The sequence below is a fragment of the Pollicipes pollicipes genome, unplaced genomic scaffold, assembly GCF_011947565.3.
Source record: "Pollicipes pollicipes isolate AB1234 unplaced genomic scaffold, Ppol_2.1 Scaffold_332;HRSCAF=371_pilon_pilon_pilon, whole genome shotgun sequence".
Taxonomy (NCBI): domain Eukaryota; kingdom Metazoa; phylum Arthropoda; class Thecostraca; order Pollicipedomorpha; family Pollicipedidae; genus Pollicipes; species Pollicipes pollicipes.
The window spans coordinates 46,038-73,790 of record NW_023596269.1 but is presented as its reverse complement, the minus strand read 5'-3'; the positions used below and the strand labels follow the sequence as shown (position 1 = coordinate 73,790).

The window sequence follows — 27,753 nt, the reverse complement described above, 5'->3', positions numbered from 1 at the left end:
TCTAAGTTCGGAGAAGGAATTGACACCGCTGTGGCGTCGATTGATATTTAGTGTGACCTGGCGCTCTATGGACCCGGCACCTGCCCAGTCATGTCAGATCACCATCCGCCAGAATAGACAGAGGACTGCTGGAACGTGTTCGGGCAAGATAGGCGGCGGGCGTCGGCCAACGAAAGGAAAGTGCCGCCATATTTGAGTCGCTGGTACCCTGTTGCTCGACGCGATAGTCGCTCTTCCCAATTCGGGTGCCCAGCGATTCTCACATAATCGCCGTCAAAATCACACGCGCATGGAGTCCGCCCTCGCATGCGTTGAGATAATGTGTGCACGTTGGAAGACCCAACCATCGAGCGATGTAAAGTTTCCAGTATGGATGTCAGCTATGGAGTTTCTTCTCGCTAAGACGATTTTGGTAGCGCCGTTCGCAGGTTTCCGGAGAGGTAACTATACCCATGCCTATGCTGACAATAGTTTCAAATCTCGGCTCGGGTCGGCGTGCCCGTCGTCTCGATGCGGTTCATGGCGTGTAGCATCCCAATGCCCAGCGCCGTGGAGGCGGCCATAGAAACGAAACGAACCAACAGCATCAGGCTGGAAAGATGCGCTTCAATACGTCCTATTTATTTAATTTTTTATGTTTGTGTTACATGCCTGCCATTGTCAATGCCATAGATGACAGATAGTAGGCTGCTATCTTCGAATGAAGTGTAAACCCGTCATAAATAGTAAGTATTCAAAAAAGCCTTCCCCATTTTTGAGCTACGTTCATTTTCGTTTCGTAAAGGCTGCTAGATTGGTGTGAGATGCTGGCATGGTAGTCCATGTCAAAGACGGTCTGAAAACAAAATGTTTCATCACATGGTTTGGGTCCGATGTAAAAAGACAGGATTGACGCGTCACGGACGTTTGATCTGTATTGCTCGCAGTGCCTCTAGAGGCGTTGATGTACTCATGTGCCGATACCTCACTGTTGTGCTCATGCTGTTGCTGGCAGGCCCTCCCGTTTTCTCCCCAAGTATGTTATAATGTTCCGAGTGATACGTTCTGTTTTTGCGTTTGAGCTGTTTGGCCAACTTTGGGCAAAAATAAGAGATAACGTCACGCGACTATAATGCTCTGAATAGTGGAGCGTTATCGACGTGTCTGCGCGCTGTCCGGCCCGTAACCAGGCGGGCCCGCTGGGTGCCCGGGCATCCCCTGAAATTTGACATGCAGCCCAGCTACGTTCCGTATAACCTCTAGTTGGGCGTGGGTGTCAAGAAGGTTCAATAAAGCCTTTTTTGTGTTGAGATTTGCAACTCATTTGAAGAAAAACAGGTGAATGATATGACTGTCTCAGCCGGGAAAAAATGGGTCGCTTTGAAACCCTCTGCTCTCTTGCCCTCTTGTCGGGACGCTGCCCCCCCCCCCCCTCCTCTGGGAGTTTGTTCTGGCTATGTTCCTGCTGTCTTATTGGTGCATGTTTCAGAATAATTCAGGAAATTAGTGACCCTTCATTACCAAGCCTTATAGAAACAACGTTATCATGGATCATGTCACATTCATGTGGCTGCGCTCGGTGCGTCATTTGTCATTCGATCCACACGCTCTCCTGTCGTCGGTGCTACCATGCTGTCCTTACTTGTCCATTAATGGGCTGACATTCTTGACAAATAAGCATTTTGTGGTGCAAGCACCATGCCTATTTTTCAGTTCATCTGTATAACTCCTGTTCGGGTCACGTGCTACCGAGAAAGACAAAAATGTCGCCGCCAGCCCGCAAGCTCTCGACACTTCCGCGTCCGGACCGCGCGCACCAGGCACCACACCGTTCCTCAGCGACGCAGCCCTCACCCAGCGACACGTATCACATTCCGTGGCCGTGACCCGTGCCGCGCCGGCCGAACCGCCCGCGGCCGCGGCCCCGGCGCCAAGCATTAGCGCGCGCAGTCGGCCGTCACTGGGCGGCCGATGATTGATCCCGGTTCAAGTGGCGCGCTCCCGGAACTGGCTGCCCCTCCCTCGGCGTCCCCCGGCCGGCGGGGCGGGCCACGCCCAGGGCAGCGGGCCGGACTGCCGCCCCGCCGCCGCCAGCGCCACGGCACGGCACGGTGGGAAGGGAGGGGTGTCGCCACCCGCCGTGTAGCGGACCGCGGGGGGAGGATGAAAGCGGTCATTGGCACTGCGGACCACGCCGCGGAGAACGACAAGAAAGGCGCATACTAGCGTGGAAAGCATTATATCAATGGCTTAGTGAAGAGGGCTTTTAATTGGATGTTTTGTCCACCGTAGGCTGATTTTAATACATTACCGCGAAAACTAACCGAAAATGCCGGTATTCCAAGCGGGTAAAGAGCACACGCCTAAAGCAAACATCAGTTAGCTCGCCAAGCTAATGCCGCTATTTGCTGAGCTACAGCAATAAAAAAGAAATAATACCGTCCGAACATCTAGTCTCTGTCAATTAGGTGCATGATCGCAAACACACTCCTTCAGGTGCCAACATATTTTAAGTGCCATAAACACAAGGTTTGCGAAGAAGTGACAGGTGCAATGTGACAGTAAGGTGTGGAAAGATCGCGGACAGTCACACCGCCATGCGTCACTATGACGTCACGTTACGGAGGGAAGATGCGGCAAAACCAAGCCGACCGAGGCTGGTGGTCACAAAAGTATGGTTACGTAGCACATACGGTATACCGCGAATGCCGATGTATGGTCCCATTACGGTGAACATTAACGGTCTTGGCGGTCTATAGTCCCACCTTGACCTTTGTCCCACCTTGACCTATAGTCCCACCTTGACCTTGTCCCACCTTTAGGCCGGAGAAACAATGGACAAAATGCGTGAAATAATCGTACGGTTCACGGGCACAGTTTTTCTCATAATCATCTCCTTAGTGCTAACGTCTCGTCTAAAAAATTCTGTCGAGTAATGAAATAAAAATTATGCTGTTCCGATGCGAAAGTTAATCCGTGACAGCGAGACTTTTACCACCGAGTTCACAGATCTATGCCAGCAGCAATGAAATAAAGCTCGTCAGAAGTGGTTTGCGAAGCGAATAATTCCGGTTTGGTTGTTAATTATTAATTTATACATGACGCCAACGGTCGGGTTTGTCCTCACGTTAAAGGAAGTATGCCACCCTTTTGTACTTTTCGCTTATTGTCAGATCAGACTCGTCCGATTTGGTCGGTAACACCAGCTCATCTCAGCGCCGACAACAGAGCCATTCCATCCCCGAGCGGCGCCAGCATAGGTCACGGCTCCCCCGTCCTGGGTCGCCATTGCACCCTGGCGGCACCGGGAGCGACACCAGCACAGGCCATGGGCTTTCTGCCTCGCCCCTGCACCCTGGCGGCACCGGGAGCGACACCAGCACTGGTCATGGGCTTTCTGCCTCGCCCCTGCACCCTGGCGGCACCGGGAGCGACACCAGCACAGGTCATGGGCTTTCTGGGTCGTCCCTTCACCTTGGCAGCACCGGGGTCGGCACCAGCACAGGCGATGGGCTTCCTGGGTCGTCCACCCCGGCGACCCCGAGGGCGGCACCAGCACAGATCATGGGCTACCCCGGTCGTCCCTTCACCCCGGCGGCGCCCGGGTGGCACTTGCAGCGGCGCCAGCGCAGGGCATAAGACCTCCAACCTGGGTCCCCACGCGGCCCCGGCGACATCAGCATAGGCCCCAGCGTCAGAACCAGCTCAGGTCAGGGCCCCTTTCCCCGGGTCTTCCACCCCAGCCGCATCAGCGGAGGCACCAGCGTTAGAGTTAGCACAGGTCACGGCCCTCTTCCCCGGGTCGCTCTCCACCCCAGCCACATCAGCGGAGACACCAGCGTTGGAACCAGCACAGGTCAGGGCCCCCTTCCCCGGGTCGCTCTCCACCCCAGCCACATCAGCGGAGACACCAACGTTGGAACCAGCACAGGTCAGGGCCCCTTTCCCCGGGTCTTCCACCCCAGCCGCATCAGTGGGGCACCAGCGTTGGAGCCAGCACAGGTCACGGCCCCCTTCCCCGGGTCGCCCTCCACCCCAGCCGCATCAGTGGGGCACCAGCGTTGGAGCCAGCACAGGTCACGGCCCCCTTCCCCGGGTCGCCCTCCACCCCAGCCGAATCAGCGGAGACACCAACGTTTGAGCCAGGACAGGTCACGGCCCCCTTCCCCGGGTCGCCCTCCACCCCAGCCGCATCAGCATCGGCACCAGCATCGGAACCAGCACAGGTCACGGCCCCTTCCCCGGGTCGCCCTCCACCCCAGCCGCATCAGCGGAGCACCAGCGTTGGAGCCAGCACAGGTCACGGCCCCTCTCCACGGGTCGCCCTCCACCCCAGTCGCATCAGCGGGGCACCAGCGTTGGAGCCAGCACAGGTCACGGCCCCTCTCCCCGGGTCGCCCTCCACCCCAGCCGCATCAGCGGGGCACCAGCGCGCGCCCCGCCATCGGCAGGCGTTGCCGCCGGCGCGCCGCCACACCAACCGGAAGCGGGCCTGCGGGGAAGCGTAGCGGAACCAGCGCGCGAACAGTGACCCAAATGGCGCGGGGAGCGCGGCGTCAGACGAGCGCCGCGACCAGAGCCGCGCCGCCGCGTCCGCTGCCGGTCGCGTCGCCCCCGCCCGCCGCGCCCGCGCCGCGTTCGTCGGAGTGGAGACGGTCGGAGACGCCCGCGCGGCATGCGGCGGATCAGAGAGGCGAGATGACGACTGGAAAGAAGGTGAGGCCCACGAGGGGCGGGGAGGTGGGGGACGTCTAGGACTTGGTTGTCTGTCCTCCCGGCATGGGGAGAGGGTGGGCTAGTGATGTAGTATGAATGGTTGGAATAGTCCCTGGCTCTGTCTCTTGGTGAACTGGGTGGCTGGCCGCCGTTAGTTTACGCTGGCTACGCTTCCGTATGTTTTCGTGCTGTACTTTGTGATGAGTCCCGTAAGCTCTCTGTTTTTACAGAGTAAACTCTGTGTTTACTTTGTGATTAGCAAGCGTGGTGGCGACAAACACCTTCTAATCTTGCTTACTGTTGGATAAAACTTGAGTTGATGACCAGGCGCAGAGGAGCTCAGATTTGGCTGGGGGCACGTTCTTGTCACGCGGACTTAAGATGTAAGGACAAACTTTGCAGACCGTCATTTATATTCGTAGTTCGTCGACTCTGTTCAAAATTACGCACTCGACTTCCTTTCTCGAGGTACAAAATGTCCGAAAATGTACAGCGAGAGCTCTGGGTCTGATGTTTACGAAGAAATGCATTGAGGATGAAATTCAGACGCATACAATCCAACGTTAACTCAACAAAATGTGTCAAGAGCCAGTATGCAATCGTCAACAGGAGTGATTTCTGAATTTCACACACCTGCAATCCAATCCACCTCATCCCTGGACCTGCATAGGACCGTCCCAGTAACGGGTGCCATCCGCAGCGCGGTGGTGTATGTGCAGCGGCGGATGACGTCGGTCTTTGCCGACTCACATCGCTCCTCGCCAAGACGATCTAGACACGTAAATGTTCCCCTAACCGTTAGGCTTTTTCCCGGGTTCGTCCGCCTCCCCGTTACGCCGTTCGCCACGCGTGCACGCATGTCCGCGTTCGTATGACCACATATCACCAGTCTGACAACCGATGAGATAGGACATTTAAGAGAATGGATCCTCCGAAAAATATTGATATAAACACGTAGAAGATTGAGATGCACTTACCTCATTCATATGGCATATTTCTTTTGGTCGAAAGTTTCGTCTTTGGGCCGTAAAAATTATGCACAATTTAAGCCATAACTAGGGCCCAGTCGGAGATGAAACAAACACGGGGCAACATCTAACTGAACTGCCATGATGACAACATGTTAGTTTAGCCCATAACATTAAGACCAAAGACGAAGTACAAAGCCTATCTTTAAATTTAGGCTCTGTTTACGCAGGCAGTATGAAACAGGGGCCTAATTTGGAACCAAAGCTGAATGCTCAAATGCTACGATAAAAGGAAGTCGAAGTGAAATCCGTTTTCATTGCCGTCAGGACCATCAAAGCCATTCACCTCGGTGACGCTTTTGTTTGGTTATCATGCACCTTTCTGTTATTTCACATTTTCACTACTTCATCATTTGTTGGCATGAAACCAACAACACAAGCGTAACATGACGAATGGTACAAGATGACAATAAGAAAGCTTCCACAGCAAAGTTTACCAGCTATTTGGTAGGGCCTGACGGCGAATGACTGGTTTCACCCGCCGTTTGTCCTATTTTCTGTGCATTTTATGCTTACGTGCCTATAAAATGCAGCGAGACCAAGTTAGGCACCGCTCGAAATGGCTGGCATGAAAAGGGCATTAATGCATCAATTTGTGTTGGCTTTGCCCAAACATTAAATTGCTCGTCCATTCGAATACGTCTACACTAAAATCGGCCTTTTACCACCTCAAAAGGTGCACTATCCGTTGGTGAGCCAAACAACTCAGCCAAAGGCATTTGATAATTGCACATGTGCCTTGGGCGCGAAATTGGAAACACCTTTCTAATCTAGATGGAAAATTGCCTCCCAAATCTCGACGGCAAACATTTCGCGATTTCCAGCATGCGGCCTCGTAAAGGGAAATAGCAACTATCTCGATTAACATTCTGAAACACCGCATGCATTCTGATAGGATTAGCGGTGTTGTCCACATTTCACCCAATTCCCACGCGCCAAACAGTATTTAATCAACATGACATGCTTTTTGCAACAAGGTCCGGGATTGTCCAGCTCTTTGCACAGTGGCAGATTATTCAAATCTCCCGCTTTTGACCACGGGAGGTAATCTATTCTTTCGAAAAGCTCAGTGCTATGCCGACCCCGCCTACCTCCCTTTCATGCGCCGCTCATGGTGTGGCTGATGCCCTCGAACCGATCTCGTCATCTGAGTTGGTACTTCCAGTAAGAATTTCAAGCATGCGTTAAGCGGCAAAGCAATTCCCTAGAATCTTCGACGCACCCACACAAATTCGCACCAACATTAAAAATCCCGGAAACACCCCTGCCCTTTGATGCACTCCTTTACTCGCGCTGATTTGTCAGCATCGGTCCTGAGCACATGGATCCTAATCAGCGAGCAGCGATCTGTCCACCAGCAATCACCGGTCGCTTTCGATGCATCCTGGACCTTGTACCTGTCTCTTGCATTTCCTAGATGAAGGGCCCAGTGCATGTTCCCAGCGCGCACGCGCCAATCCCCGCGAGACGCAGTGAAGCGCCGCAACCGCAGCGACGCACCTGTCGGTGAGAGTGATCCCAGACCACGTGACCGGTGCCGCGTGACGCTGTGGCTGTGCCGCCCCGCCCTTGGCATTGAGCGGTCGGATGCGCCGCTGCGCGTCTTCAGGAGGCGTGACGGTGCGGTGACGTGACTCACGCCTCCCCGCACCTCTGGCGGCCGCCGGAAGTGGGGCACGCGTCTGCAGGAGCCCGGCTGCGGGTCCGCCATGGGGGCGCTCGATGCTCCTCGGCTCCGCAAACCTGAGCAGATAATCTTAGATAACAACGTCAATCATCACGAGTTCGGTTGTTGTGAAGTGTAAGCATATGTGCTGAGCGCATGCTGGGAATAACTCATATGAATATAACAAGTTGGCAAGGATTGTTTTGCGAATTCAGGAATCTGATCCGACAACAAACAGTCGCATTTCGTGGCAGCCCAAGTCCCTCCTGTTTATTTTGCGGTAGGCCCCATTCACACATCCGCGACCCCTCGCAAAGTGGCCTGACGCCGGAAGCCGTGGCGCGGAAGGCGATGTCCGCTGCCAGGGCTGTCGCTCGGACGCGTGCCCTGCCGGAACGGGCGGCCAGCGTCCCCCTGGGCGGGGCGCGGTGGGCCATCACGTGCGGGCGGCTCCCCTCCCGGGCCGCGGACGCGCCCCACCCCACCGCCTTTTTGCCGGTCAGCGGCCGCGGACGTGCGCCGGCCGGGGCGGCGGCCCGCCCGGCGCGCCGCCGGACGTGGCGGGACGGGCGGGTAGACGGGTGGACGGCGCCGTGCGGCGGCGTGGGACGCGTGGAGTGGAGTGAAGGCTCGGGACGCAAGACGTGTGGACCATGGGGAAGTTGTCTGGGGTCAGGTGGACCGGGGCGGATATCCGGGGATACGGGACATGTGGACGGATCCGGGGCTCGGTGGCGTGGGACATATGGACTGGAGCGGAGGTTTCGGGGTTAGGGGTCGTGCGGATTGGAGCAGAGGTGCAAAACCAGTGCCCTTTAGCGATTGACCCAATCGCAATGATTGGCCGATATGTTTTGTAAACAGCCCCGTCTGAGTTCTTATTTCGTATCTCCAGCACCGAAAACGCATGGTCATTTTCTGAGTTAGGTACGTTACGTGACCCGGTCCACATTAGACTCTAAACAAAGCCTTGGCCGATAGCATGTGCTGACTTTTATACCCCAAGACGCTCCAGCTCAATATTTCCAGAGATTAATTCGAAACGTGCTCTGGACTGAGATGCACACGGTGCTCGTAAAGTAACATAATTTACTAAACATATTTCGTCAAGTAAAACTAGACGAGTTAACCTCAAAAGGTGTAGTAAACGGCCTTCGAAGAACGGCACTGTTCGGAAGCAATTAGACGTGCTTTTCAAGGGCATGCTGGCTGCGGCCTTTTGAGGGTTTTATCAACGCTACATGCTTCACATGCAGCAGATTCGTTGTAATTCACATCGGCAACGAATCATTAACGACAGAAGCTCTGTACTCAAAGCCAGACACAGCTATACACACATTCCCGTCACGCACGAAGATGCATAGTTGCTTTGTTCTTCCAAGGTCGTCACTATTCCGTAAGCGTGACTCGTAGTAATCATAAGGCAGTCAGTGTAATGAGCCTTGCGCGGTGTCCTTTAACCTTGCTGACTATGGTTACGGTCCGTGCAAAGGCGCCAGGGGAGTTCTGAACACTGATGCAGCTCACGTTACCACGCTGAAACACTACCCACGAAGAATGCAGCGTCCGTATTGATGTCCGGAACGCAAAACGCCTAATAGGTGGTCCCAATCCTAACGACATCAGCAGCTCCATGCATGCCTCTCGATAGTCAGTTTCGTCACTGTTAAACAGCAATCGCTTTATGATGAGGCACACTAGAACGCTGCACAGAGGGAAATGTCGCCTTTGGAGCGCATACAATGTGACATTCATTCAAAAGCCCTTCATCCATTGTTCAGCCATACCGACGCATCTGTGGTCCGTTGTACGGATGGTAAACTAGTGATCCAATGACACTTGGTACGGAGCGTGTTCCTGACATGACCTGATCTACAACGAAAGGTCACCTAGCAAGTGGCAAAGACGGTCGACCTGCCGCGAGGCGACCGTGTTGTAACATTGTATACAGCACGAAAAAGGCCTACCGCACTCACGTGTGATCAAAAGGGCCGGACACGCAGTGATGCCATGTACTGGAGCAATGCGGCATGAATGATAGTTCCAGGGCTCACTTAACAAGGTCTGACAGGACCCTAAGTCATCTGAACAAACCATTCGAAACAAAGTTTCTGAACGAGCGAAGTTGGCCGGTTTTTGTTCTTGGTGTATGATGTTATCTATGCTACAAATGAAACGATTCCTTAGTTCGGAATGACTTGAATGAACAAGACCTAGAATGCAATCGCCAGCGATTGCCAATGCAAATTAATCACAAGGAGATCCTCATTTGGTGTTAGGCTGATGCCAGTGTGTCCACTGCGGTGGTAGTATTCCAAATTAAGCAATGTCTCCGCTGTGCAGATTACCTCTTTGAAAATCTATACTATGAGCCTTAATCGCCTGTAAGAAAGCGTTGCCTCTCCATTATCCCCCACCGCCTGCGCGTGATGCGCTCACGGTGCCGGAGACTTGCTTCGAACACAAGACACCATCGGCCGGTTTAGTGAGAGCACTGGCGTTTAATTCTCTCGCTGGGTTCGCGACACAGCGTGAGGGAAGTCAAAGGGTAATGAGCTGTGCCCATATTGCCCACAATATGACACTCATGTCTGCATGGTGATTTGGAAGATATATACCCTCGACGCTGAGGGGATCAGGTAGACGCCTCTCGCTAATCACACTTCATGTTGCTTGCACAATGGTTGCGTTTGCGTGCACCGTAGATGGCACCTGGACAGGGACGATGGGTGGTGTAGCGACAAGAACTACCGGCAAGTGGCGCCGCCTCACTGCGCGGCCGTTAGTGTAGTTTTGTCGACCCTTTTGCTTTCGGGGTCAGATAATGTAGCGAGCAATGCGACTTTTGACGTGCGCATATGGGAGCCACCGGTTTCATCAACGGCGATAGTAGAAACGGCTTTAGTAAGAGGGATATATTTACTTTTTAACAAGCTTTTCTGTCTCCAAAATGCAACATTCGTGGCATAAAAGCTGTGAAGTTCGTGCTGAGCAACTCTATGTCAGCTCAAACCTTGTGAGACACATTCGGGACGTCGTTTAAGTGCTTAGATGTATGCGGTGTGAGCATAGTCCGTGTGGTTCAAAATACATTGTGATAATTTAGTATTCGGAGCGTCAAGTGATATATGACGATAGCTCTGCTGTCGCTTCTAGATGTGTTATTTTCTGGCTCCGTATGCCCGCGTGCTTACTTCGCTGGATGAAACTGTTGTGTTTGTTCCAGAAACAAAAACGGTATGTAAGAGAAAATACAAACGTCTCAAAGCCCTTTAATCCGCTGTCGATAACACCTCGTATGTGGTGAAGAAGAGACTTGCTATAGGCTGGTCATGACAGGGCTTGACCAACACTCGCCCATCTACTACACATCTACCCGTCAAGCCCAGATAAAGGTGTGCGCTGTTGGTGGTGATAAAATGATCGGGGACTGAAGCTGCGGAGAGAGTGGAGAAGCTCAGGCGGAGAGGGTGGAGAAGCTCAGGCGGAGAGGGTGGAGAAGCTCAGGTGGAGAGGGTGGAGAAGCTCAGGCGGAGAGGGTGGAGAAGCTCAGGCGGAGGGGGTGGAGAAGCTCAGGCGGAGAGGGTGGAGAAGCTTAGGCGGAGAGGGTGGAGAAGCTCAGGCGGAGAGGGTGGAGAAGCTCAGGCGGAGAGGGCGGAGAAGCTCAGGCGGAGAGGGCGGAGAAGCTCAGGCGGAGAGGGTGGAGAAGCTCAGGCGGAGAGGGTGGAGAAGCTCAGGTGGAGAGGGTGGAGAAGCTCAGGCGGAGAGGGTGGAGAAGCTCAGGCGGAGAGGGTGGAGAAGCTCAGGTGGAGAGGGTGGAGAAGCTCAGGTGGAGAGGGTGGAGAACCTCGGGTGGAGAGAGCCGTTTGCCCCACGACCGTACACGATGTGGGGCTCGAGCTTGACTACCGTCCAGTGGGTTCTATTTCCTTGCGTTGTTTTGCGCTAGATTTGTTAACTCCCAGTAGCCTGAGAGATCGAACGCGTTGTTCAACCCCCAAAACTCTTATTGAAAACTGCGGTGGCGAATCCAGCCCAAATATGTACTTCATTAGCAAATACCAAGCAGCAGACCACACATGCCCGTACGGCCGCGGGTATCGCTCAGCTCCTTCCCCAGCTCCTCCTGTCGGCTCCCTGGGTACGCCCCTGCCCCTGGAAACGGCATGACATCCCGCACGGTCCCCCGCCGAGGCCGTGATGCGCTTGTGACGTCACAGCCAGGCGCGGCCTCGAGTTGGCCGGGCGCTAATACCCTTTGACCTCAAAACAGAGCGGGTGATCTCTCGCATCGGCCAGCGCAGGGCTGGAGTTAGGAGTTAGAGTTAGTTAGAGTAAGGGCTGGTAGGAAAGGCGCAGCATAGCAAGACGTCGGAAGAGGACTGTTTCCTTCCCTGCATTTCAGTAGCGTTAACCACACCTCAGATATGATGCCATAGCAAACTTGAGTTCAGTTCGCTCGGTAAACAATTTTATTTTTGTTCTAGCAAAGGCATAATGTACCAGCAAGTTTCTGATGTGCGTATGCATTAAACAGTCCAAAATTATATTCAGTATGCGGGATTTGCACGAAGCTCCTAGTCTCGGCTAGCATATAGACGTGCAACACTCACACAGAACGCACCCAAACTGCACAGGATTTGCAAATTTTGCAGAACTTGGTCCGGTACCGTACTAACGGTAACTGCACCGCATATCTGCACATGCGCCCGGCTTCGCTCCCGCATCCGGTCCCGTGACGCTCTGGTGGCGACCGCTAGCCGACTGGTCAACATAGCAACATGAACCGTCACGGTCTTGACGTGCTCAGCGCTCGTTGCGCTCGATAAGTGGCGTGAGCATTCTTGAAACTTAATTTAGGTGAAACAGGTCACGGTTTTGTGCGAGGTGTATGCCGTTTCCCTTTGAGAGTGTACTTCTGACCGCTAGGCTTGTTTATGTTTCGAACCTGGCACTTACACCGGCAAGCACGTGTAAGTTGGATGCTTTCGATTTACGTGATAACATTACACATACGAGCGAATGGGACGTGAGTGAAGTGAAGAGTGAAGATAGACGAGCTAATGGAACGAGTTTGGAACATATTTTCAGATTCACTATTGATGGGAACTCTCATTCACACCAAGCATGTTGTGTTGGCCACCTTTCTATTGCCTGACATCCAATCTGTGTGGTACATGCGTGTGTACTCCTGCTCCCGAACTGCTCTTTTCAAGTGACCAACATCAGCGGGTCATGATCTCAGTTGTATCTCATAGCGTTCAACTGACAATGGTCTCTGTCTCTTATTCCCTACCTCTTGGACAACAGTCTGCGCCCGTTCGCTTCTCCCCTTACGTCAGTGCATCACACCAGCCCCACGCCCCGCCACCGCCACGTCACTCTGCCCTGCCCCTGCCCTCTGCGGGCCCAGTCTGTTTCTGGCCACGCTCTGTGCGCTCCCCGCCTGCCTGCGGTCGCCGCCGGGCGCGGCCCGGCCCGGCCAGCGCAGCTCGCCGGCCGCCGCGGCCGCGCGGCCGTCATTACCGCGGGCGTGGCCGCCGGCAGAGTTAGACAACCGTGAAATACGAGCACTGATCGGCGCGGACGTTGACTTTGGCGGCGATGGTTCACTGCACGGGACCGGTCCCCTCGCTCCCGGTCAACGCCGCGGGCAGCCTTGGCGCCGGGCCGAGATCGTGAGCCTCTGCTGACGGTCTCAGATGCGTCGAATATCAGCCCGTGACCGGTTGGGTGTGTTGATGGTGACCCATGCTTACGCTGCCCTTTCCGTGCCTTTGCAGGTGGGGCGGCGGAAAGACGACATGGTATGGAGACTGTGGACAACACTTCTAGTCGTCATCTGTTCAGTTGACATCTCAAATGGTGAGTGCCCGCCGGAATAAGCAACTATACATAGCACACGCGGTGAGGATGTGGAGTAAGCGAGGTTGTACGGACCACACATAGCTGAAATTTACTTCGCATCAACCTCCAGCCCATAAGAAGCACCGTTCCACATGCGACATCAAAACTGGAACAAAGGCAAAGCACATCCAAACATCGATTCCCATCCAGCCTGGCTATGGTTCAGTTACCGCGCGTTCGTGCATCAATCTTCGCTTCCAAACCAACTCGCTGGGAGAGTTGCAGACGTCCGCAACCCCGCACCCCGCTACCATAGCGGGCGGAGCCGGGCAGAGCGGCTCTGGGCGCAAACCGGCACGTCACGGCTGCGGTGGCGGCAGCGGCGGCCAGGCCGGATCAGCCGGATCGCCGCCCCGCCGGCTGCCCCCGCTCGTTACCGAGCCGTGTGTCATCAGCGCAAGGCCACTCCAGCGTCCGCGCTGGGGCGGACCCCTCCCTCCCCCCCACTGCCCCGCCCCACACGATCGGCAGCTGCGGAGACATGGAGAGTTGGGACTGGCCAGTGTAAGCCTGTCACAGACATTCCGGGTTAGCCGAGGAAGGGTCTTGTCGTCCTCGTCCTTGTCAGTCAATGCATATGCAGCCTCTAACCGTTGCTGGAGCTCACATACCAAACTCTCCTGAAGCTCAATTCTTTCAAAATACTTTTTGCTTTCCGATCTCGGGCTTCTGACCAGGTCGGGCCGATGCTCCGACACCGTTGACATTCCACCAGGCCGCCAAATGGGCTCGATCGGAGCCGTACGCGACATCCGGCTCCGTGTTGTGGCGTTTGGCTGCCGCGGGACGGCTTAATGGGCGCGGATCCGGCCGCGCTGAGCGGATATCCGTGCCGGTGAACGGCCAGATCCGTATGGATCGCTGATCGTGACCTCAGCTCAACTCTGGATTGTGTGACAGGCCGCAGATGTGTGGACCTATGTTCCCGATGTGTGTAGCGATCTTACTGATAATTATGTGGTAGCCTCTTGTGCTCATCTCCAATTTCTTAACAACAGAAACCGACAACAGAAACCGCAACAGACATCTTCCATGAACTTCCCAAAGGTCAGAGAAGGTCGCTGACCTGGTATGGCCCGGATCAACCTTTTTTAGAAGCATATAACCCAACGTAATCCTTGACGCCGATTCAGATCTTAAAATAATCTTAGCAATCTCATAGGTATTTGGTCATTCTGACCCTCTAACGTTGAAACAAGGTCACTAGCCTGAAGTGAGCACCAGTGACCTCTTGCTTAGAACATGTATCCAGGTTAAAGACCGTTCCATGATGAGACCTGGGGGCACTTTGGAAAGCGCTCTGGGTTTGACCTTGTTTGACCTTATTTGACCCCAAATTAATGACCTAGGAGGCTCAAATACTGACACAAACGAGTTTTCCTACAGGATCATTCACCCTGTAAATTTGGCATCTTCGGCTCTCTTAGTTTTTTTTTTAGATCGCAGGGGGGAGTCAAGTGACCTTCGTCCAGGCGTAAGGTATTCAACCGTCCACACCCGTGCGCCTGTTCAGGTGATGATGCGGATGAAGCACTGCGAGCTGTGCCTGTTCTGCTCTGTGGGGAACAACTCGAACAATAATGTTTTATGCAGCTACATATAATATATGTCATCGCATGGCTCATGCGCCCTTTTACAAGGTCGCTGCAGCCGCTGAGACCTCCAGGACCCGTCCCGTGTGGCGGGTGCCTTCTGACGACCCTTTCCCGCGTGGCAGGTGTCCTCTAACGACCCTGTTCCGCCCCCAGCGCAATGTTTCGGCGGCACGCTGACCTTCGAGAAGACGGTGGGTCGCACGTTCCAGCCGTCGGGTGCCGAGAAGCGTGACCTGCTGGTCAACACCAACTCTCCCGTGCTGCGGGACTGCACGGCGATCTGCAGCCAGGCCACCTACTGCAGCGGCTTCGTGCTCGGTGAGGTTACGGGCCGGGCGCGGCCGTCCCCCATCCCTCCCCCCTCCCCCCCCCCCCCCCCCCGCCCCCACTGACCCTCCGGTCACCGACGGTGGAAGCGTCCGCCTCCTGCTGAGGGACGTACGGCTCATGTGAATGGGACAGGAGCTGGGGAGCAGGGATGTTTAGTTCGTAGGTCTTTACCATTTATTTTGCACGGTCGCCATTTGATCACAACAGTCTGAAAGGCTCAATCCCGCTTCCATCATCAAGCGGTCGTGACCCAATCCAATCCAATTCCATGTGAATGGAACAAGAGCTGGGGAGCAGGGATATTTAGTTCGTAGGTCTTTACCATTTATTTTGCACGGTCGCCATTTGATCACAACAGTCTGAAAAGCTCAATCCCGCTTCCATCATCAAGCGGTCGTGACAAGCGTAAGTACTCGTTTGTTGGGTGGGCGCCGCCAAGCCCAATACTTAACTTCGAGACATTCTTCGCAAAGCAAACGCGGCCACATGCTGTACCGCCGAACACCAACGTACGGTGGGACAGTCTAACGGGACTGCCCCGCTGCTCCTTGGGAGCTGGGGGATTTGAGCGAAATTCTTCAGAAAACAGACGCTGTCTCAGTCACACACCCGGTATGCGGTGCAAGGGTTCAGTATATCGGCTCGGAACCGTCAGACTGCAGTGGACCAGCATGGGTGCTTCTGTAACAGTGCGTGAACTCATCTATGCCGGTTTTATGTCAACACCGAGGCAGGCTTGCGTGCATAAGAAGCTGGTGCTTGACCGGAACCGTACGGTAATCCCTGGTTATCGGAATCAATTTTCTGTACAAAATGCGGTATTTCTATCACGGAGCCAAGCAAAATTCCAAAACATATCCTACCTCAAGCGTGCGTAGATGTGCGTAATGTGTGCGCAGATGCACACGGCGAGCCTGTGACAACACGCCCACCATTACACACCTGTGAACTAGCCTGCACTTGCAGACACCACCACCCCCACCCTGGCCAGGCTGCTCCTGTTCCCACGCGTGACACCATCCCGGACGTTCGTTCCAGACTATGAGGAGGGCAGGTGCGTGTCGTACGACCTGGAGTCCGCCACTCGAGAGAGTGATCTGATCGACAAAGAAGGCACCAGCTACTACGAGGAGATCTGTCTCCGTGGCGGTGAGATCTGTCTCCGGGGCGGTGAGATCTGTCTCCGTGGCAGTGAGATCCGTCTCCGGGGCGGTGAGATCTGCGATCTGTCTCCGGGGCGGTGAGATCTGTCTCCGGGGCGGTGAGATCTGTCTCCGGGGCGGTGAGATCTGTCTCCGGGGCGGTGAGATCTGTCTCCAGGGCAGTGAGATCTGTCTCCGGGACGGTGAGATCTGTCTCCGGGGCGGTGAGATCTGTCTTCGGGGCGGTGAGATCTGTCTCCGGGGCGGTGAGATCGTCTCCGGGGCGGTGAGATCTGTCTCCGGGGAGGTGAGATCTGTCTCCGGGACGGTGAGATCTGTCTCCGGGGCGGTGAGATCTGTCTCCGGGCGGCCCGCCGCCTGGAGCATTGGCTCGGCAGCCTGTGCGGATCCGCCTGTCGTTCTCTGCCGCTTATATGCGTTGGGTATAACGGCCACCACTGTATTGTGTACGCTAAGCGACGGGTTTCATAATTCATGACCCACTACCGTTTTCCGACGGGAATAAATAGTACGCACGAGCAGTGCCAGTCCTGTCTCCTGACAGTGGGTGACTATGCATGCGACTGAGTAAGAGTCCAAGACCATGTCGTCTCCTGACGTCGACTGGCCGTGCGTGACTCATAGTCAGAGTCGGAACTGTGTGTTCTGGTGACCATGTGCGCATGTGAACCCGGGCCCGCGCTGTTCGGCAGTGGCGGAGGAGTTCACCGAGATGTGCGGTGACGACCGGCTCTGGGCGTTCGAGCGCGTGTTGGGCGCCATGCTGGATGGGTTCGACACGAAGGAGATGCCCTCGGTCCAGAGTCGCGTCGACTGCGAGCGCGCCTGCCTCACGGAGAAGGATTTCAACTGCAGGTCGGCAGTCATCGACCGCCGCCGGCTAGCGGGGGCCCGGCGACTAGAGAGCTGTCCGCGCGGTGCGGTCACAGTGGGCACACCTTTGTTGGAGTAGCACTAGTGCTTCATGGCGTAATAGAATTAGCATCGCGCATCATGTATTTCAGGGCCGGAATAGCATGCATGCTTATTGCCACACATACTTGGTAAACACATTTGGTATCTTGCTTTTTCTCATGTATGTGAGCCGAGGCATTCTGCAAACCACGCAGCATCGTGCTGTGACGCTCTCGTTCCAACAGATACCATACCCTATCAGCCCAGAAACGGACGTGCCCTGTCTCTTCTAGTGCGGTCACTTATGCAGAAGCCCGTGCGTGGGATGCAGGCCGGCCCTGACCCTATTGCGCCTGACCCCGTGCTTCTCGGATGGCCAGGTCAGCCGACTACGACAGCGTGGAGCGAGTGTGTCGGCTCAGCAAGGAGGACCGGCGCACGCAGCCACAGGCCTTCCGCCGCGGCCGCAGCACCATCGAATATCTGGAGAACCAGTGCGCCAGGCGTGAGTGTCCAAACGTCTGGGGCTGAGGGGGGGGGGGGGGGGGGAGGGGCGACCGGAGCTCTGCACCCGTTTTCATGATCACGCACCTGGGGGAGGGACGGCTAAGCTCGGAAGACTGTAATAGAGTGACTACATATAGAAGACTTCGAGATAGAGGAGAAGGGCAGGTGCCTAACACACGCCCTGGTGACCGGCTAGATACTTTTCGCTCGGATGTGGGGGGGGGGGGTCAATTTGACCCCCTGAGATCTCGGAAACTAAGAAAGCTATAGGCTATGTTGACTTGTACGTGAACATGAAACTTACAGGGCATGAATTCATAAATTTGTATTTATATTTACATTTATATTTTTTATGAATCTGTGAATATATGCATATATATATACATATATATATATATATATATATATATATATATATATATATATATATATGTTTGATTAAAAATAACTGCTGACTCAGCATTGACGAGCCTTTTGATGCATCGTTCTAGTTTCCTTGGTGACCAGAGTGATGAATATATGAGTAATTTTGTGCGAACCATCTTTAATCTAAGCGATGGCGCAAAGTCAAAGGCCCGGAAACTAGGACGATGCATCAAAAAGCTCGTCAATGCTGAGTCAGCAGTTATCTTTAATCAAACATGTATCAAAGAAAGAATTCTGCCAAAATATTCCAATATATATATATATATATATTTATATATATATATGTATATGTATATATATATATATGTATATGTATATATATATATATATATATATATATATATATATAAATCTTTATGCATATTTACAGGGTATTGATTATGAATATAAATTTACCCGAAACATGAAATTTACAGAGTATGTTGATCTGTATATGAAGTCACAGAGGTCAAAGTTTGAGGTTCCTAGGTCATGACCTTCGGATCAAATAAGGTCCAACAAGGTCAAATTCCAGCTCGGCCTACAAAGTGCCCCCAGAGCCTGTTGCTAAGCAAAAGGTCACATGCTCCTTTAAGGTCAGTGACCTTGTTTGACCTTTTGAGGATCATGGTGAACAAAATCATACAAGACTGCTCCAAGTTTTGCATTTGAATAAGCGACAAAGATTACGATAGGCAGCATGTTTCAAAAAACAAAATGTTGACCTGGGTCATTTTAGGTTAATAACCTATTCTGCCCTCTGAGAAGTCTATTCGAAATAAGCAACAGAAACTATCCCATACAGCAAACCCTACAGTAGTAAAACACATTGGTTTTGACCTTGGTCTGACCTTCATACCTGACCTTTGATCAACATAATTTGCACATTCAATATTTGTGCTGCCTAAGAAAGCATCTCAGAGATGTGTGGCTTCGTCTAGCACTCCGCCGTTGCATCAGATTGAACGATCTCTGGAAATTGACTTCGCTGAAACCATGGCCTGACTTTGACCTGCCATAGATCAGCGGCCTTACAAGATTCATCTAAATTTTCATACCGAACTATTTGCTACTACATTGTCTACAACTACGCAAAATTTGGCGCAGCGACAACGCGCTATTCGGAAACCATTCTGGAAACCCCTGGGGGGTCAATTTGACTCCCATACGAGTGCGTGTTAAGCAATTTGGAGCGGGGTCGTGCCATTGGCGTGACATACCCGCAATAGGGGTTTGCCTAACTTACCCCGAAATTCGGATTTCTCTTTGAATTTAGGAGGTCACCTTATCCTTGCGTTCAGAGGAAAAGGACACAAAATATGTGGTGAATTGACTGCCATATATTATGGGGGTATACCGGTCCATGATGGACTAACTAAGACAGCTATGGAACTCCTTCCATAGCCGTTTTAGCCCCACCACGACCACGTGGGTGGAGGAAGAGTAGAGGTAACCAGCCAGTGGGGAAGGGGAATGGGCCGGGTGTGGGCACTGGGGTATTTTCCCCGTGCTTCACCCGCTAAATGTCCTGGAGCTTCACTGCATTGCCACCTTCGTCAGCAGAAGATAACTGTTAGCGTGGACCGCAGTCCAACCGGCGTCTGTGCCTGCTGACAAGGTCCGTTTGGCGGTTCGACACATATTCACCATGAATCGCCTGTTCTGGCTGCACCGGACTGCCCTCACTTGGAAACGAACAGACTGCAGTCACCAAAACTTCGCACAGTGATGCGATAGCCTGCTGGTGCTCACTCTGTGGCCCCTTCCCTAGAATTGCCCGAATTCCAGTGCGGCCCTCCCCAGCGGGACGTGATGGTGCTGACGCTGTGACCTCCTCCCCAGAGCTGCCCGACTGTCGGTACGACCCTCCCCAGCGGGGCGTGATGGTGCTGACGCTGCGACCTCCTCCCCAGAGCTGCCCGACTGCCGGTACGACCCTCCCCAGCGGGGCGTGATGGTGCTGACGCCGGACTCGTTGGACTTCGCCGAGTCGTCAGCCGCCTGCGAGGCCGCCTGCACCCGCGAGCGTCGCTTCGTCTGTCGCATGTACACGTTTGACCGGGTCAAGAACCGCTGCTACCTGAGCGGGGACGACTTCGTCAGCCTGGGCCGAGTCGAGCTGCCGGCCATGGAGGGCGCCGTCACCAGCCAGCGCGTCTGCACGCTTGGTGGGTCGGACCGGGCGGCGAAGAGGGGTGGACAGTCAGTGGGAATGGGTGGGGGTGGGGGTAGAGCTCACGTGGGCATGGAGCTCGAATGCGTGGGTCGCGTGGACATAAGCTGGTGCGGTCGGCAGATACCGTGTGCCTTCGGGAATGTATGGTTCCTCACTTCATCATTGACCTCCTCTGCATTCAACGGTATATGCTGACCTGTCTTCTGGGAGCTTCGATATGCGATGAGTTCGCTCAGCGCCATTGATTCGAGATCATATCGTGATCCATCTGAATGATGCATTGCCTTTCGGTAGAAATAATGTGGGCGGCGTCAGACATCACCGGCGACAAAAACTGAGGACATTGTTAAACGTGTCCCATGTCAGAGGCACACGTTTTACAGCCAGTCCAGTGCTAGTGATGCGTAACGTGACCTGTCTCCCACAGAGTCATGCGACGACGGTGTGCTGACGTATGAGAAGGTCACCGGTCATATTCTGCGGGGCGCCAACCAGGAGCCGTTCCCGCTGCCGCCCTCAGCCGACCAGGGCATCACCACCCCGTGCAGTGACCAGTGTGATGAGGTGGGTACGGCTGACCAGGCATCACCACCCCGTGCAGTAACCAGTGTGATGAGGTGGGTAGGCTGACCAGGGCATCATCACCCCGTGCAGTGACCAACGTGATGAGGTGGGTACGGCCGACAGCATGTGATGACCCCAGCCCTATTTTCTCATTTTGCTGTGTCTGGTCGACGCCCGAGTATAAGCTTGCCGTTAGTGCTCGAATTATTTGCTAGAACCATCGTTAATTCGCTAACTTAAGAAGAACGCTGAAATTCCACTGACCTAGGGTCGGGTACAAAGGTCAGGCCAAGGTCAAAACCAATCCACTCTTACACGAAAGGCTGCTGTACGGGATAGTATCTAGTGCTCATTTTGAATTTTTTCCTAAAAGGCACCGCATCATACATTTCCCGTGGACTACTTTAAGTTCGGAGTGGGTCACTGACCTTTTATGCTCCAGATCAATACGTTGTTTTTAGCAACGTACCACCTAGCGTAATCCCTGATGCTTATTCACATCCAAAAATCGAAGCAGTCTTATATGATTTTGGTCACCATGACCTTCTAAAGGTCAGGCAAGATAGGACCTTAGATGAACACCAGTTATTTTTTGCTCAGAAAAAGTATCTGAGGTCACGGTGGTTGCATGGGAAGGTCTGGGGCTGACCTCGACGGATCTTATATTATCCGAAGGTCACGAACTAGGAACCTCACGTTGCGACATAGGTAAGTTCACGTGCAGGGCAACACACCCTATGAACTGGTGTCTAGCTGTATTAGTTATTGTGATTTCCGGGGGTCAATTGCTGCTTCCCCACCCCCACCTGAGCGACGGGCATTGAACCGGCCACCTGGGTGCGTGGCACGAAATCGCACTTTGTCTTCAAAGGAAGCGACTCCTGCTTTAACCACGGTTCGGCCCAGTTGCAGCACGTGCATCTGAAGCTGACACGTGGGCCAGCGACGTGCACTGACCGACGTCAGGTCGTGCCCAGACCCTGCCCGCTCCTGCTGGATGACCTGAGGTGGGTCGTTGCAGACGGGCACCGAATGTCCGGCGCTGGTGATCGACTACTTCAGCCAGCGCTGCTACCGGCTGGACCGCAACACGCAAGGCCGGGTGCAGGACCTGCAGGCCAGGGAGGGCTTCAACTACTTCGAGAAAATCTGCCTCATGGGTCAGTCGGCGTAGGATGTCTGCGCTGTGGCGCTCGCAACGTGCAATGCTTCAGCTTATGGGAGGCTGCCGAGGCACCCCCGTTTTTTTGAAGGGGTTGCCTGCCGCATGTGTCGTCCCTTTTTCGATAGTGTCGGGAACATAAATACCCATATTTCACGCATACGTCGCAAATTCGCATCGTGTAACTATTAGGTGGTTCGCAAAAACCGTGTGGACCACGCCCGCCCTTTAAACAATTTGGACCAGGTAACAAAAGGAGCCTGGTTTACCATTCCAACCGAAAGCGTACAGATCACAATCTCAGCCCCCCCCCCCCCCTCATTACATTGCCAGTGAACACGTGCGTGTTTGCACAGACGCTCGTAAACCCGTCCGAACAGCACGCGCAGCTGAGCGGCGCGGCCGCTGACAGGGGTGTGGCCGGCGCGAACGGCGGCGGTCAACGGCCGCCGGTCCGGACATCGGTTGATCGGTCAGACGATACCGACCAGATCGGACGGCCGGCCACGCTGGGAACCAATCGGTCGGCGGCGCGGTGGCAGTGGCGGACGGCGGCCCCTCCCTGCAGTGCGCTTTGTCCGCCCGCGCCGGGCCGGAAGATCGAGGAACGCCGAGACCCACGGTTCGGTCCGACACGGGGTCGCGGGCTGTGGCGGCAGCTGACGCAACCGGCAGCTGATGCCGCCGCCGTGCTTTGTTTCGTGCGAGGTCTGAACAATAGTGCAGCAGCTCAGCTGAACTACGTTGTTTGACCGCACCGGCTGGTTTTACGGTATTGTTTGGATTTCACCGAATAGAATTGCCTATGCCAGGGCCGTTATGTCTGATAATGGTGGCAAGACTGATCGGTTTTTAATGCAAATTGAGCTTAATTGGCCGATGTATGCTTGGGTTATTTGTAGTTTTTGGGCTCCTCTGAGATATTCACTGGTTTCTTGGGTTTGAGCCTGGCTCTGATTCTGATAAATGCTGCTCAGTCCTGATTCATCGCTGCAACTGTCTATTGTTGTCCATTTCCCATCCTCATACCTCGCGTGATGACTGAGCGAACACGTTCCCCTGAGAAATACCGCCGTTAACACGCACAGACCCGTCACGCGTCCGAAAATCCGTGCCGTCGCCTAGAGCGTAACGATCCCGTTACCCACACCAGACATGGCACACTCAATCGCACCCGCCTGATTTGATTATCCGCCATCCGATATCATCCATTATGCAGCTCTGGAACGGCTCGGCGGGCGCGGACGCCGCCCGCTCCCCCCTGGCGGGGAACGGCGGGGCACGCCCGGCTGTTAGCCGGCGATAATTGCCGAGGTGGCGCGCCGCACAGTCATTAACCATGTAAATCGGCCCGGGGCGCAGAGGCGAGCCGGCGGCAGACCGGAAGTGGCGACATACCTGTCCCGGGCGGCGAGCCGCCGGTGCTAGCCGGCAGTGTCTGCTGGAGGCGGGTAGATTCCCGCCTCTATGCACGTGCGGGATTGGCTGGTTGAAAGGCGCGGATTGGCTGGCTGACGGGCGCTGACGGTCATTGCCCCGGGCTGGAGGAGGAGCCTCCGTCTCGGCCCGCCCGCCCAGGATGGCAGGACCGGGACCGGGGCAGAAGATGAGGGCTTCCGGGGCTTTCGGCTCCATGACAAAAGGACGCAACAGTGGCGTTGTTTCATGATCAGGACTTGTGATCTAAGTAATGTATAATGTGGCTGTGGTGCCGAGCATTTCATGTGATATGAAATTTTAAAGTCTTGCCATGGGCAAAATCCGCCATTGCCCTTTGGTTATTTGGAACTCAAGGGGACATAGGCATGAAACAAGTTTAGTGCGACATGATTGTTACAGCTGTGGGATTCCGGAACGCTGCCATGAGATTGGGTCTGCCTGTCGCCTTACTTGTCATTTACAGCGCGACCATTAACAGTCGGCGATGATATCATTACAGCGTATTGTCTGAATATGTAACTATTGTGCATATTCAGAACCCGACTCAAAGTAGGCGCGAGTTAAATCGCACCACACAGAACATAATAGAGCTTTGATATCTACGACAGCCCGTGCAGAGGTCACGGTTCTGGCCATTGCTCAGGCTCGTGTCTGTGGCTGACCGGCCGGCTGCGTATGCGCCTCTGCACCCTTGATCTCGTGACCTGACCCAGATGAGAAGCGTGGGCTCGGCGAGGCCGTGCATCACGGTCAAAAATGAATGGCCACGGATCGGTTTCTCATGCATGGAGGAGGCCGATAGCGTTTGAGCACGCGCACGGCTCAGGCGTGAACGCAATGCCTGCTGTCGCACGCGAGGCACGAGGGAGGCCGTTTTTCGTGATCAGCGGTCGGCTGAGTCCTCAACAATGCATTGCAGCCTCATCATCGCTTCAAAATTAGACAATTCGTGCAGGGGAATGGGGTTGACCTTAACTGATGACTCGCAGAACAGTCTGGCTCACGCAAAGAGATGGTAATCTGCAAATTTCGCTTGCAGTATTTTTTTTTTGTTAGATCAACAACTTTCGTTAGCGTCGCAGCCCCCCTTAACCCGTAGGTACCAGTGCAATATTCGAGTAAAACAAATGCAAATAAGCTCTACCCAATCACTCAAAACAGTCAAACAACTCGCTCATAAAACATAGTTCTTTCGATGACTGGCAATATGCATGATCAATCAACCCCCCCCGCCCCCACCACTTACACCAGTCCGGTTCACGGTCGGTGACCTACTTTCAGGCACTAACCAAATACGCTTCGACACGACCTCGCCCCCCGTTACCTAACTGCATTTCGAGCCGCAACACGATCATGGTAGTTGGGCAGCCAAAATGGTGCCCATCAATTCATTGATTTATAACGATGGGTGCGTTGCGTAACCAGCTCAGAGAAATCAGAGGCGTGTTCAGGTCTTCTTTCCGATACCATGGGGGCAGCGACGTAACGTAGAATGTTACACACTGAAAATACTCAAGCTTTTTATTGACATCTTATTGACATCTTACGTTATGCGTTGTCGTCCGGAAATGAGATGCTTGCTTTTATCTGGAGGCTGGAAACGCCTATGTCTGAAAACTAGGTCATTTGAATGGCCTGATTTGCCGACTGAAGGTTTAACGCCCAAAAGAAATGTTCACACATAACCTACTAAATAAAACATCGCTGGCGCTCCAGCATGGCGGACGAAATACGGGCAGGTGGCATTAATTCAACCTGCTTCTTCTGAAACACCCTCTCGTGTTAACATACGCGTGAACGACACCCAAAGTTGTCTGCAGACTCCGCCATTCCGAACATGCCTGCACCACTTGCCCTTATGTGCCCTAAACAGGCCGCGATCGGTACCTGGTGCTTTACTTGTGGTGGCGCCTCTTCCGAAGGACCGTACGTCATACAGCACAGTCTCGTCGACATCGCCACATCTGACCGCGGAGCCGTGAGGTCACAGCTGCGACCTAGCTGGACACTCTCAGTTTTGGCTGCTTTTCTGAGACTGTTAAGTCGCTCTCTCGAAGACCCTTTTTCGGTTCCCATTCTGCAACCAACGCGAACAACTGCGAAACCGGTGCCCACAGCATCCCCAGGCGCCGTCCGTAACGGGAGAAGGGCAGTGCCCGCGACGGGAGGAAGCTCCCCGCAGGATCTGTAACTGGAGGAAGCTCCCCGCAGGATCTGTAACTGGAGAAGGCTCCCCGCAGGATCCGTAAAGGGAGGAGGCTGCCCGCAGGATTCGTAGCGTGCGAAGGCTGCTCGCAGGGTCCGTCGCCACCAGCTGTCGTAACGGGAGGAGGCTACCCGCAGGGCCCGCCGCCACCAGCTGTCGTAACGGAGGAGGCTACCCTCAGGACCCGCCGCCACCAGCTGTCGTAACGGGAGGAGGCTACCCGCAGGACCCGCCGCCACCAGCTGTCGTAACGGGAGGAGGCTACCCTCAGGGCCCGCCGCCACCAGCGTCGTAACGGGAGGAGGCTACCCTCAGGACCCGCCGCCACCAGCTGCCGCGGCCGAACCTGGGCATTCGAGCGTGTGCCAGGCATGCAGCTGAGAGACCACGACGACCGTGTGCTGAGGGCGGTACCTAACCGCAAGGACTGCCAGAACGCCTGCTTGGCTGACAACTGCAGGTAGGCACGCCCGCCGGCCACCGTTCGCGGCAGGGCCAGCCACGCATCCACAACGCAGAGATCACGTGTGTATAGCTGCGACATGCACAACATAAGCCGCTTGGGCACTAACAGGTATGTGTTGTGTCTGAATAAAGCCTTTCCATCAGCCAACCTCAGTTTTGTGAACAGGTGGTCGCTGAGGCTGTAATTGAGTCTGAATATTTTCACGCTAGTATTTGTTACGCCATTAAACCCCACAGCCTGCTCAGTGGCCGTTGGGCAGCGGCGGTTTCGCAACACCGCTCCCTCCGGCCCGTGTTCTGTACCCTAGTTAGAGACGTCCGCACCTATGTGCTCGCTGCGTCACACCCTCCCCGTCGCTCCCGCTGGAGCGCGCTGTGTCGCGGCACCAGGCGTGACGCACCGCCACGACTCGGCCAGGTCTGCCACCTTCGACGCAGAGACGCTGGAGTGCCGCCTGAGCAGGGCCAGCCGGCGCCAGTTCCCGGACGACTACGTGGAAGCCGGCCGAGGCGTCGAGTACCTAGAGAACCAGTGTCTGGGCGGTGAGGACCGGGACGCGGCGCGTGGGGCTTAGGCGTGAGACTGAGGCCTGGGGACTGGCGAAGGTGCAATGAAGCTCGTGCAGGGGGCACACTTGGGGAGAGGGTCGAAGGTTTAAGAGCGAAGTAAAACAAAATCGACTTGGTGAGGGAGCGCGAAAGAAAGAAAGAAGGAGAGAGGGAGAGAGAGGGAGAGGGTGTGGGGGGTGTGGGGTGGAGATGGGATGATCATGATAGATGGTGCAGTATGGTATTTATCGTCTTGGACAGCTAGCTATGTTTCCTTCACGAAACACGGACGTCTGCTGTCTGTTACTATTGCTGTCCACCACTCATGCAGAACTTCACTACAAGTCTAGCGCGAGACGCCACGCCCGCTAACCCGAGCGTCGCACCCGCAGCGGACACGCGCTGCGACTACGTGCCGACCACGGACAAGTACCCGCGCTACATCGACCTGACGATCCCGCGCGTGGACCGCATCACGGACTGCGAGCGGCTCTGCACGAACAACCGCCAGTTCGTGTGCCGCTCGTTCGCTCTGTACACCACGGCCGGACAGTGTCTGCTGAGCGGAGACGATGAGAGTGAGTGCTACAAATTTCCGGAGCTGGGAGCATGAACTTGAGTTCGGGTTGCGTCTGCTGGACGAATGCGACGGAGCTGGGAGCATGAATTTGAGTTCGGGTGGCGTCTGCTGGACGAATGCGACGGAGCTGAGAAGTGAACGGCGTCTACTGGGCGGGAGATACAGGCGTGCTAAGGCTCTTCGTGTAAATAGCACTACCCTCAGACCTCGAGATCGTTGATTAGTCATTAAAAGCCACTCTATTAGATTTATTAAAGCTCACTATCCTATTCATGGTCGGTTCGGTGCCGGTCAAGTCGCCGATACTTGCTCTGTCGGTAACAACAGCGGGATGATTCTGTTTCAGTCTCGGCCGGTGAGAAGGCCTATCTGTCACGCGCCGGGACGGATTTCTACCAGCGGGACTGCGTGGGTCGTCGTC

At 54.6% G+C, this 27,753-nt stretch overlaps 1 protein-coding gene across 1 annotated transcript in view; it reads left to right on the top strand.

Moving 5' to 3' along the window:
• The first annotated feature begins 4,599 nt into the window (after positions 1 to 4,599).
• Positions 4,600 to 27,753, top strand: part of LOC119091170 (uncharacterized) — a 41,762-nt gene continuing 18,608 nt past the window's right edge. The window contains exons 1-13 of the mRNA XM_037213828.1: positions 4,600 to 4,695; positions 13,173 to 13,254; positions 15,045 to 15,209; positions 16,260 to 16,370; positions 17,077 to 17,239; positions 17,659 to 17,783; positions 20,104 to 20,358; positions 20,794 to 20,930; positions 21,952 to 22,090; positions 26,054 to 26,198; positions 26,622 to 26,746; positions 27,145 to 27,330; positions 27,679 to 27,740. Coding sequence (XP_037069723.1) covers positions 4,678 to 4,695; positions 13,173 to 13,254; positions 15,045 to 15,209; positions 16,260 to 16,370; positions 17,077 to 17,239; positions 17,659 to 17,783; positions 20,104 to 20,358; positions 20,794 to 20,930; positions 21,952 to 22,090; positions 26,054 to 26,198; positions 26,622 to 26,746; positions 27,145 to 27,330; positions 27,679 to 27,740 — 1,713 coding nt within the window. The 5' untranslated portion in view covers positions 4,600 to 4,677. The remainder of the gene's footprint in view (positions 4,696 to 13,172; positions 13,255 to 15,044; positions 15,210 to 16,259; positions 16,371 to 17,076; positions 17,240 to 17,658; positions 17,784 to 20,103; positions 20,359 to 20,793; positions 20,931 to 21,951; positions 22,091 to 26,053; positions 26,199 to 26,621; positions 26,747 to 27,144; positions 27,331 to 27,678; positions 27,741 to 27,753) is intronic.